The sequence below is a fragment of the Rhopalosiphum padi genome, chromosome 4 (assembly GCF_020882245.1).
Source record: "Rhopalosiphum padi isolate XX-2018 chromosome 4, ASM2088224v1, whole genome shotgun sequence".
Classification (NCBI taxonomy): domain Eukaryota; kingdom Metazoa; phylum Arthropoda; class Insecta; order Hemiptera; family Aphididae; genus Rhopalosiphum; species Rhopalosiphum padi.
Genome location: NC_083600.1, coordinates 10,033,213 through 10,046,264, shown reverse-complemented (window position 1 = coordinate 10,046,264; position 13,052 = coordinate 10,033,213). Strand labels below are relative to the sequence as shown.

General features: G+C 28.7%; 3 protein-coding genes across 3 annotated transcripts; 1 reads left to right on the top strand and 2 right to left on the bottom strand.

The window, feature by feature from the left end:
- The first annotated feature begins 77 nt into the window (after nt 1-77).
- On the top strand, nt 78-3,673 carry LOC132928830 (DDRGK domain-containing protein 1). Its single transcript, XM_060993736.1, is given in 7 exon segments — nt 78-389; nt 465-569; nt 718-833; nt 835-852; nt 914-1,171; nt 3,183-3,288; nt 3,352-3,673. Coding segments are annotated over 7 exon segments (849 nt in total). The 5' UTR covers nt 78-301; the 3' UTR covers nt 3,510-3,673.
- Nucleotides 3,674-3,763: 90 nt separating this feature from the next.
- LOC132928829 (histone-lysine N-trimethyltransferase SMYD5) lies at nt 3,764-10,227 on the bottom strand. Its single transcript, XM_060993735.1, has 10 exons — nt 9,750-10,227; nt 7,622-7,760; nt 6,714-6,841; nt 6,398-6,524; nt 6,135-6,244; nt 5,811-5,919; nt 5,616-5,744; nt 5,381-5,555; nt 3,985-4,207; nt 3,764-3,920 (listed from the first exon to the last, which is right to left on the bottom strand). Exons 2-10 carry the CDS (start codon nt 7,667-7,669, stop codon nt 3,812-3,814), a joined length of 1,158 nt encoding a protein of 385 aa, XP_060849718.1. The 5' UTR covers nt 7,670-7,760; nt 9,750-10,227; the 3' UTR covers nt 3,764-3,811.
- LOC132928712 (uncharacterized) lies at nt 7,962-9,332 on the bottom strand. The gene has a single exon (XM_060993567.1). It carries the CDS (start codon nt 9,330-9,332, stop codon nt 7,962-7,964), a length of 1,371 nt encoding a protein of 456 aa, XP_060849550.1.
- Nucleotides 10,228-13,052: the final 2,825 nt, after the last annotated feature.

Sequence of the window (13,052 nt, the reverse complement as noted above, 5' to 3'; positions counted from 1 at the left end):
CTGTTGTCATATACCTACGTTGATAATAATATTTATTAATATTATCGTGATAATATTATTATTGTAGAAGTCACCATAATTTATAATTTATATCTATAATATATGGCCGTGGTGGAAGTCCGAAGTAATAAGTATTATAGGTGAGATGTCATCTTAAAAATTAGAATGCTTATTGCTTACAGCTTAGATCATCTTTTTTATTATACAAGTTAAATTTTGAGTTTTGAACTATTGAAATTTGAAAGTTTAAAGCGAATCGAAGTATTAAATTAAATTATTTAGCGTATTACTTTTTTGTACGATGGATCTTTTAGTTTTACTCTCGATATTCTCCGCATCGGTCATTGTTGGGTTGTTTGGTTTTGTATTTCGATATAAATTTTTTAAAAGTTGGTTAAATTCCTTGTACTAATTAATATTTATGTATTTGGGTGTAAAATAAGATTGTTATATAACGTTTTTAGGTGGACCTGAGAATGTTGTTCAAGAAGATCCTATAGTTAGACCTAGACCCGGAGTTCGTGTACAAAATCGTAACACGTTACGTCGAAATAATCGTAATGTTATAGGTAAGTCTTGTAATAATATCAAGTTATTAAACAATTAAAAATATTATTGTATTATTGTAATGATATTGTAAAATCTTTAATTAATAATAAAAATATAAAATATTTTGGTGCTTGTTAGAAAAATATTAATATTTTAATCTTGATTTAGAACCAAGAAATGAAAATGTTGAGAATGAGGATGCTATAGTTGACCCTAGTGTTGTAGCTGCTATAGATCCAAAATTAGGAGCTAAAAAACGAGCAAAATTAGAAGCCAAAGCAGAAAAAAAAAGCCAAACGAGAAGTTGGTTTACACTTTTTAAGCATACATTGAATTTGCCACTTAAACAATAAATAATTTATAGGTCGAATTACAAGAACGTGAAGATCGTAAAAAAAAACAAGAAGCAGAAGAAGCAGAAAGGAAAGCTAAAGAAGATCACGAAAAGAGACAAGAACAAGAGCGATTAGCACTAGAAAAGAAAATCGAAGAAGAAAAAGCTAAACAAGAGTATCTACAGTATGTACAATTAAAAGAAACTTTTGGAGTAGTAGAAGAAGGCTATGAAGAGACATTAGAAGATCAAGGTGCAACATTATTACAATTCATTGAATACGTTAAGGTTAGAAACTATTATTATTTATTTTATTAATAGTATAAATACTGCTGGTAATAATTTAACTCGATCAAAAATTGCTATGATCAGATTAAGTGGCCCCCTGCAACTGCTTGTGCTGTCCCAATCTTCCATAAGTACAACATAAGAAATTGATGGTCATCTATTTTATCTTAATTTAAATTGTTATATTTAGTTAATTGACCTATTATCAAATTTAATATGTTCACTGTATACTATTTATGTATTCCCTAGTAGGTATGAATAAATTTGAAAAAATACAAGAAAACAAGAGGACGTAGTACCTGCATGTTGTCTCCATCTTACACACATACAACAGCAAATTTTATGTCGTAAAAATTTTAGCTAAATATTATTTTTATCTCATAATTAGTGTTAGATAGGACATAATTTATAGTACTATATTAGTTGTAATAGGCTACCATTTTATCACCAATTCCTAGAACAATATAAATTGTTAGGAAATATGTTGTTTCACAATATCTATGAATCCTTGGACTATTATTCCCAAATCATAATGTATTAAATGTGTAGAAAAGAGCATCACAAATTCGATTATACTAAACCAGGTTTGACCTACCCAACTCATATAATGGGATAATACTTGTACTGGCTTAAAAAAATTGCACTTACGAAAACAACTTTCGAAGGACTCAATACCAACTTCCAGAAAATGCAAAATGGAATCAAAGGATTAACGCACTTCAATGTCTATGGTCTAAGTGAAGAAGAACTTGAAGGGATACCACACATAACAATCAATTAATCTAATGTACCTGAGCCGTTCAGTCCACAGAACTTTCATGCCTCACCAAATTTACATACACTTGTATATTTGAATTATTTAATTAAATAAACTAACTATTTCATAATACCAAAAACTGGAAGACAAGGGAAGTAGGCATATACATTACATAGTATAGTATATATAATATCAATACTATAATAGTACTTAACTATACTTTAATAGTTAACTCTATACCTTCGACACAAGCTATGCTTACGGAAGGTATATAATTTTTTATTCAATTGTAAATTGTATGAAAAAAAAAAAAAAAAAAAAAAAAAAAAAATACTTACTTCGCATCTTATAGTTCAGTATTTCGCTGATTTATATTTTATAATTTAATTAATTATAATAAAGAATAAGTGTAAATATTTTTCAGTCCATTAATAAAGATCTAAATATTAAACGAGCATATTGCACACAATTAGAATTTCTAACCTTTTATGATTTATAGACTATTTAAAATAAGAGTACACCGGGCTGCAAACAAGAACCTGAATGTTTTCAATACATGCTCTCCCCAGCATAAATATTTTCTTTTATTTATTAATTAAAAAATTGGTTAACTAATCATAAGGCAGTTTTCCGGGGGGGGGGATAATATATTCGTTTGGGATTTCAAGTGCATGAAACCGATGAATTTTTATTCTGAATTGAGTACTATATAATAATCAATTGTCACCACTAGAGCTAGAATCGGCCACACATGGCTCACCCATTCTTATTTATTCAACCCACAAGAAGAACAGCCAATCTGCCACCAATGCAATGAAATTTTGTCAATCGAACATATCACACTTCACTGCCCTATGTTTAATGAAGAACGTAAAATTCTAAGTCACCCCACTAATATGGAGGAAGCATTAGGGGAAGCCCACGTTGACGCCATTTTTAATTTTTACATATCTATTAATCTTATAAACCTATTATAATATCCCAAATGTAAATACTTATGTATATTATATATATACTTTTAAAATGTAAAACTTTATTTATTTTATAATCTTGTAATATTGTATATTGTAATCTTATCTACCATATCTATAATTCTAAGTTAATTTAACACTGTATAGGCTTATGACCATAGATGTCAAAGCCTTTATTCTTAATAAAAAAAAAAAAATAATAATCAATTGAATTGAACAAATTCAAATTTAATGAAATCAATGGGAATAATAACTGATTAAATCATTGTTTTGTTGATTTCAGGAAAATAAAGTAATTATTCTGGATGAGCTTGCTTTAAAGTTCAAATTAAAAACTCAGGCCGTAATAGATAGGATTCAAAGTTTACTAGAAGAAGGTTCATTAACTGGTATGTTGATTTAAATTATATTTATTATTTTGTTTTTAAATTAAATAATTATTTTAATTTTAGGAGTAATTGATGATAGAGGGAAGTTTATTTATATATCACAATCTGAACTTAACGCAGTTGCTTCATTTATCAATAAACGTGGAAGAGTATCATTAACAGAATTAGCTGAACATAGCAATAATTTGATTGTTCTTGATAAACCAATTTCCGCAGCATAAATATAAAAACTGTTTCTTGGATAATATATAAAATCCCTAAATAAATTAATTATTAAAAAATGTAATTGTTAATATATTTTTGGGTAAAATTGTTATTTTTGTTTATCTCAGTATTTTTAATTTTTTTTATTGAAAATAAAATATTTAATGAAATGAAAAAAGTATTATTTAGAATTTTTTATATTATGACCTAGAATCTAGGTCCTAGATAATCTAAATAATTTAATATTTTAAAAACTTAAAGAAAACAATAATTATTTTAATGACATTTTATTTTGAAGTAATAAATTTTAAACAACTATTCAGGTACTATAATCATTTTCCATTTCTGAATCATCATCACTTGTAATGTCTGGTTCATTAATTTGTTCCTCGCATTTGATACACCGACAAGTAAATACATAATTTTCTCTGAATAAAAACAAATAAAAAGTCATTAAATAGCAAAGTTAATATAATAACATGACAAACATACTGTAAATATTTTTGTTTAGTATGTCTGCTGTGGTCTAATTCGCACGGAGCAATATAGCTAGTGTTTATTTCATCACCCGGTTCTATCATTCTAATGGCAACCAATCTCAAAACATGGTTACCATCAAAAACACTTGCTGCGTTTGGAAAACAGCTATGATTGATTGAACTATGTTCTTGAAATAAAGCAGAACCTTCATTATCCAAAAAATCCACTCCAACAACTTTTTAAAACAAAAACCATACATAATTAAATAACTGTAAACCTGGCCAAGTATTTAAGGATACAAATACTAAATATATTTTAATGGTATCTGTACCGGATCAAATATATATTTTATCCAGAGCAAAATAATTGTCATAATTCAGCCCCCTCCCCATACATGCTTATGTACATCTAAAAAAAATTAGGTAATTTGAAGTTCTCCTATCAAAACATCTGGTGCAAATGCCCAAGGTCCACTGGCACTGGTAGTAACTAGTTGTTTAAATATTTAGGCAATTTGTATAGAACATTAGCACATAATGCAATTTTAATAAAAAAAAAACAACCGAGGATTTAGTTATGCATTTTTTATTTGCTTTAAATTATAATTAATAGGGTAATTACTTGTAAAAAAAAAAAATGTTATTTAACATATTTACATTTAATTATTTTATTTTATTTTAATTGAGGTATACTTTTATAAGCTTCAAATGTTGTGTTACTTGTAAATCCTAGTATGACATTTTTAAGTAGAGTGTAAATTCAATTTTTCATTTGTCTATTAATCGCCAAAACTCAATTTAATTATTAATACTCTGATATATAATGGCGAGCTGATTTTGTTTTCTTTTTATAAGCAGTGCGCAAAATGGACCACAACGCACCAGAAAATTGTTGTTTGGTAAGACGTTTCCAATAGTATCACAATCAAGAGGATAAAATTATTAATAATTCTTTTTATAGAAATTAAATGTCTGACAATACAAGTACCTATGTATTATGTAACAATTAAACCAGTAATCCCTGTCACTATCAATAACATGTTCTCAGAACTATCTATATCTATGTATAATTAATAATTTTGATTGAAAAAGGTGAAACAAAATAAAAATAATTTATTATATTATGGGTTACCCTAGAACAACCCTATAGAACATATTAATTTGATGAATGTTCTATTTTGTACAATTTTCCATTTTAAATAATGTTTACAAGTATATATTTTTTTATATAAACACTAAAAAATATTAGAAGGTTAATACCCCCTAAGCCCCAACTCACCCATAACAACACCTATGAATATTAGAACATACTATTTCTGGATAAAATATATATATAAGCTAGAAAAACACTAGTTATTAGTAGACTCTAATTATTGTGTAACAACTATTTTTAATTAGAAAAAAATAACCTTGTTCCATTGCTTCATAAGTGTTGTCTATAAATTGTTCAAATGATTCTAATTGATCGGGAGAAAGATGTTTTTTACAATTATTTGTCCATTGGTGAAAAACGCTTGTACCCACACCTTGCCCATTTGTTCCAATCAATGCCAATAATGATTTAAAGCCAGTTGGTGTTAGCCACTATAAATATTTTATTTTAGAATAAACTGATTAATTAGTCAAGTATTATTTTATCTTTACTTGACTGGATTCTCTAACTGGTATGGACTTAAGAACACCAAAACGAAGTTGTTCGATTTGCTCAACAAACTTTTCTCCGAGCATTTTATGTACTAAATGTTCATTTTCATTTTCAGTCCGATGACAAAACTATATAACAAACACATCAAATGATTATAGTTAAAACTTAGAATAAGTTGTAGAGTATTGATTTACATTAGAAACTGTTTGATTAGCCTGTTGTGGTGAAGGAGATAATTCAATTGTTGCCAACAAACGGCACAATAGCATGATGTTGTGGCTTTCAGGTGGATAATGCATTGTCCTGTACATAATAATAAACAAAAAAAAATTTAGTATTATGTGTATATTAAACAAATTTAATATTAGTATAGCTTTATTAATTTTACAAATTTGTGTCCTACTTTAAATTATATTTAATTAATATGTTTAATAAACATAATAAGAATATTTATTTCCTTTTTTTATAAGATTAAGATAATTTACACATGTAAAAAAATCAGTAAATAATAAATATACCTCCATAATTCTTCCAAACAATGTAATGGATCATTGCTGTCTGGTCTGCAAAGAAGTTGGTGATAACGATTATATGCAGTTTCCAAACATGTAGAACTGCAATACCAAACCTATCATTCAATTATTACAAGCTTGTATTTTTTATAATTGTCTATTATATGGTTAAATAGTTAGCAGTTTATATAATTATATAATAAATAACACAAGATCAATTAATTTAACTGATATAATTTTGAAATAATAATGAAGACAGTAATACTCACTTTACAAGATTGGCATTGTACATAATTTTGTGTTTTATCTTTTATTGGACAATATTCTTCAAAGGGGACTTCTGTAATTGCTGCATTTGTTAATCTGGTAATATTTTCTGAAGTAGTTTCTAAAGGGCTAATAATATATTATATTATAAATATTATAATAAAAACAAAATGTCTTTATCAGAAAACCTTATTTTAAATTTATTTTTTAAAAAGGTAAAATATCATCACCAGATAAAATAGTTTTATAACTTATAATACATTTTAGAAATACAATAATACAATATATATAAGAAAGTAATAAAATGGTAATATTTACCAAAGACAATGATTGCAAGCACGATATCCATAAAGACTATTCCAAGAAAATTGACAGGATACGAATGGTTCTTCAGTAAAAATTAAATCATCTTCTTTAAAGTGTTTGGTTGCAACAAGACACTTACCCTAAAATAAATTTTATAATTTAAAAACAAATTACATTTCAATTACATTTATTATAATAAAATTAACAGCCATGGATAAATGTGTAACATTAAATTTGAATATAAACGAATAGTAATTAATCTCATTCTTCTAAAAGTATCTATTTAAAAAATATCAGTGAATGTATACACTAGGTACATTAGTTTGATATTATTTATACAACAGTGTAACGTCATTGTATTCACTTATGATGTAGGGCGAAAATGTTAAAAAAAAAGTCCTTATAAAAGTACAAAAAATCAAAGTAAAATAATATGATTAATAAAAGTTAATTAGTAATTACTTATTAAGAAATAAACAGTAAAATTGGTATTAAACTATTAACTATTTTCCCTACCTAATACAATAAAAAATACAACAATTTTATTTCATCACACATTCACACATAGTATAATAAATTGCACTTTACTCTCGTAATATTATGATACTTGTAGAATTTATTGATATTTAATAAATAAATAACTATTTAAAAAATTACATTTTTTCACTTTTTATCTATTTGTCTATGCTCTTTTTTATTATATTTTTAAGCCCCCTCACCCGAAATTTATTTTGAACCCTGAGATCAATTTAGACATGGTTTTAATATGACTTAATAGTTAATATAATAATATCATGAAGGGATTAAGTAAATAGGTACTCAAAACATTGTTGACACAGCTACACCACATAAGAACTAGACGATTGATTATCAATATAAATGTACCGATAATCCTTTAGTATAATGTGAAATTTACTTACTTTCACTGGGTCGTGAGTAATCATGTATCCTTTGTCATCGGTATCCATTTTGGCCTTCGAAGAGACGATTTTACACGTAAATGTTTTTCACCGGTAGGTACTAAGTTATAATAGTAGTTACTAGTAACAGTAGTAACTATAGTACGCGAGGCGAAAAGTGAGCCGCGATCGTCGCGCGCCAAGCGGCTGTTTTTCGTCAGGGTTACTCCGCCTATTCCTACTGTTTTCCCGCCTATAAAGTAATTTCAAACGACGTAATGTAGATGTTTTTAATAAATTATAATAAAAAAAAACATAATAAAATACAAATAACACAAGTAATACATATAATACATTTTTTTTAATTAATCATATCGTCTTCATCATCGTCTTCGTCAGTAGAACTGTCGTCGGGATTAATTGTCATTATAATAGGCTCCAAAATTTCATCTCTTAATCCTTCTTTTACCAAATCGTCTTCTTGAATTTTATCGCAGTGATCGCCACATTTTGCCCAATCTTCTGTTGTGACTGCATCTAAAGCACTATTTACTAACACTTCTATATCTGCCATTTTGAAGGTGTTATTTTTTTCCGCGACTTTACCCTTAACTTGCGCCCAGATTAATTCGATTGGGTTATATTGGCAGTGGTAAGGAGGAAGTCTTACCACTTCATGGCCCATTTGTAGTGCAATTTCGTCCAATTTATATTTTTTTTCTTTTGGCATCGTCAATTTGACTTTTTCCCGTAGTTCGCTTAATGTCTCTACTGGAGAAAAGTCTACAGATTTGTCTTGTAACCATTTTTGTACATCTGCCTTTCGAGTATTTGCCTTAGGATATTCTTCTGTTAAGGTAGAATGGTATGTGGCATTGTCCATTACAATTATACAAGGTTCTTCTAAATTGCCCAACATATCTATAAACCATTTTTGAAAAACGGTGGCGTTCATTTGAGAATGATAGTCAGCCTGCGATCCCGACTTGCAACGAAAAACCAGTTTTGAATTTTTGACAAAACCAAATGAAGGTGACCCAGCATGACACACAATAAGCCGACCGCCCTTACCAATAGGTACTTTTAATCCTTCGGTGTTGTCGGAGTTTTGCCATATGTGTCCTCGCGTATGATTTTGGTTTACCCATGTTTCGTCTAAGTAAACAATTGGCCTTGTATCGTTATTACGTCTAAACTCGTTCATTTTTCTCAAAAACTTAACCCGAGAACAAACAATATCATTTCTTTCCATTAGAAATTTACGCCCATCATTACATTTTTTGTATTTGAAATTCAAACTACGCAAAATATGTCGCACGGACCATTGTGAACCCGAATAATTAATTTTTTCATGCAACGCTCCCAATATTTTTGCACTAGTTGGATACTGACCATTATCATAAAAACTATGAACTGTTCTTCTGACAACTTCATTGTCAAAATCGTCCAAGTTGGTCATAGGTTTGGCACGTTTATAAGTTTTCCTTGGAGACTTAAATGAAGAAGGTTCGGCAGCTAGTTGATTTTCACCCACAGATAATTTTTTCCCTTCAGCACAAACTCGTTTAACACAAGCAAGACTTACGCCACACGCTTCAGCAGTCATTTCACGAGTTTGACGAAAAAAATTACTAATTTCTGGCTTACCTTTGTCACCAGCCAATGTTTTGAAATAATTATAAACATGAAAAATAACTTTCTTCGTTTGAGAATGTGTGTCTTGATATGCCATTTTAAAACTATTTTTGTATACGAGTAATTATTAAAGAAATAATTAAAATATTACAAACATTCAAACTTTAAAAGCGCGCACTTTAAAAACCAACCACGTAAGAACGCGGGAAATATGATTACAAACGTAGATAATAAGCGAATAAAAACACGTGTAAACTCGTATCTCGAATGTCGAATGACTAACCAAACGTTAACAAAATATTGTGGTATGCAACAGCAGCTACTGGCGCCTACTGCTAAAGGAAAATAAATTGGTCTCCAAAATACAATGAATTATACAATAAATTACCACCTGCCGTTTTTAAAATGCGCGGCAGCTGTTTCCATTGCACACAAACGTAGAACCCCTGAAACCAGAAAAAATGACCGCTTGGCGCGCGACGATCGCGGCTCACTTTTCGCCTCGCGTACTATAGTCAGTCATAGATAAAGGAAATCTATACCTATAAACCTATATGAGGTTAGGTAGGTGTTATCCTCAACACAACACGTGTGTAAATACTAAATAGTAAATATGATATCAAGTATCGACATGATAACAATAACAATATTAGCTTTAATAAGAGTTCGAAAGAATAGTAAAAATATTATAGATTACTAGACAGTAGACAATGTTTCAGACGTTTCCAGCGGCGTTTATAGAAATTAATTTCAGGGGGGATTAAAAAAAAATTTCTATTCTTAAATTCCAATTAATTATACAATCAAAATCAATGCCCGTACCAACCATACATTTCAGGGGGGGTTGAACCCCTACCAACCTATATACGCCACTGGACATTTCAGTAATTATAATAATAATTAATAACCAATGGCCTATGCCCCTATAGTGTTAAATCGTCATGATTCATGAACCTTGTTTTTGTGAAGACCTTTGGCGAATTTAAGAAGGTGGTCGAGGAGCCTCCCCCCTTTTTTTACTGTTATATTTGTAAAGGTAATCGGTAAAAAAGACCAAGGAAAAAAAAGAACAAATTTTAAAAATGTTAAATATATTTATTGATTATTAAAATTAAAAAATTATTATTTACTAGGTACATATAGTACCTACACACACATTTACATTTACACAACCCGTAAACACAAAATACCGTACCTGTACAACATACGCTACACCTAACATTAAATCTTAAATATTATGTTTACAAAGTTCTATGATATGATAAATAAATTATATAATAATATGAAAAAATTGCCCCTCTGCCCCATCCCCATCGCCAAAAAATCAGATCCGCAACTGATGAAGACCCATGACCATACGAAAAACGATTCTCAACGGAGGTCGGAGATGTTTTGTCAGTCTAGACTAGGAAATTGCAATAGATAATATATTATCATCTATTCTGTGATCAATATTCATTGGTATAACGAGTAACGACTATAACGCTTAACCACGACAAAGAAATTTTCTAGTTCATGCCTGTCGGCTGTCATACCCGCATGGCCACATCATGTGTTGATTCAGTTTTACAAACGTTTTTTTTTTTTTTATTATTTATTAATTTTTTTGTTTTAACCAATGTTTTGTTTTTACAAGGTTTTTAACAAATAAAGTTAAAGTTTAAAGTTGTGGTTTACATTAAATGTTATTTTTGAATATAGAGATAGTATATACTATATACCTAATTGAAAATTCCTTATGTATCATATTCTATGTATATATTATGAAAATATCTAGGGTATAAAATAATTATAAATATAAGCTGTAATTTTTTTTTTTTTTTTTGTAGTAATGAGTGTGTACGTTTGTTCGGATTCAGCAAACGTAAAACATAACAAATTTGCGTTCAGGTTCAGCAAAATCAGTTTTATGCTGTTGACATTAATATTAGAGCCGTTTGACTTGACCTATTATCAAACTTAAAGGCAATAACATTATTTAGGGCATCTCGTAGGTTTTTTTTACATTTAATTTGAGAGTTATAGTTATGTAAAATATTAATTTTAAAATGCTCATAACTCACTTTAAAAATATTAAAATTAAAAACTATTTGTCAATAAAAGTCTATGAGATGCCCTAGTCCCTAGGTCCCTATAGACAATATTATTACTTTTAAATTTGATAACTATTGACTCTATGATTAAAGCTAACAGCATAAATTTGAATCCGCTGAATTCAAATTTGCTATATTTTATATTCGTAAAATGGAGAAAACACATTTCTATGAATAAACCCCGATGGCAATATACCCACAGAATGAATCTAACTTTTGAATGCGTGGTTACCAGAAACGTATTTACGTTTTTGTCTTGGAGGGCAATATAAAATTATCCAATAGACACTAATCACAAACTATGTGTTGCCCCTCTCAATCCCTAGATAGCCATACATATTAATCATAGATAATACATGTATGTATTATCTATGATATTAATATCTAATAATATTACTTGAGATTAAATGTTTAACAAATATAAAATTGAATAAGTGGCTATTACAAATACTAGTTATTTTTTTTTTAATTACCTACCTCTAATTATATTTGTATATACAACAATAATTATAAAACAATATTGTATATTGGTATAATAATGGGTAATTGAGTACGTCTAAATTTCACAAATGGCGTTTTAATCTTAATATTAAGTACAAAAAGGCTTCTAGCTCTAGCAGTATCTTTTGACAAGAATATTATAGATTTTATACGTTTAATAGATCCCTGACTGATTGCATTTTAACTTTCTCGTAATGTGTAGCAATTGATAATTTTTTATCTAAGGAAGAAAAAATTTAATTTTAAAAACATTTTGGACTAATAGAATTTAACTAGATCGTTAACAGTATTGGTAATTTCAAGACTTTATGAAGGTTTTTGTTAGTTACATATAACATATTATGAAGAGGTGGGCCTAATTAGGTGGCGTATGCTTATTGACTGAAATGCTTGGAGGGTCTTAAGTCTTGGACGGATTTGCATCTCCCCATAGTTGAATATGCCATAGAGTCAAACCAGACGGTTTATCAACACGTAAATTGTAAAGCTTATTCATTCAGGATAGTAGAATCTTAGGAGTTAGGAGGTTCAGTCTAAAATGTTTATCTTTTCTTTTTGTTTTAGATGCGACTATGCGAGCTTCACGGAAGACGTTTATCAAATGTTAGCCTTAGGTACTTCACTACTTCAGTAAATATTTGAGTTCGTTTGCTATTGAATATGATATAGATGGATTGATAAAATTAAGCAATGTAAAAGTGATATAAGTGGACTTGGTTTGATTTATTTCTATTTTTGAGTGACTTCCTTTTGGGACACCTGCTTTAATAAGATAGTTGAAATAGTTGAATAATTGTTTTTGAGACGAATACCAAAGAAAAGTCTGATAGGTAACTAGGTAAGATAAATTTATCTTTTTTGTGATCATACTCTAATCTCAATAGTCAATTGAATGATCATATATTATTTACAACCACGGTTCTTAGTTTCTTATTGCGATTTATAAAAAAAAATATGTATTGGCGCCATCTAGGTTACTTATAATTCACGAATATGACTGAAAGTCTGAAACTTTAATACTTTAATATTAACAATGTGTATTGTATACACTATGCAATTCTACACTACATTTATGAGGGACGCTTACCAGTTATACCAGTGGTGGCAACTACAATTTTTCAAATTTTAGGTAAGAAACTTATTTTTTTTTTAAACTTTCATTCAATGATCGGGAGATATACGGATAATGGATAATATGTAGTATTATATCTTATTAGTCCGTG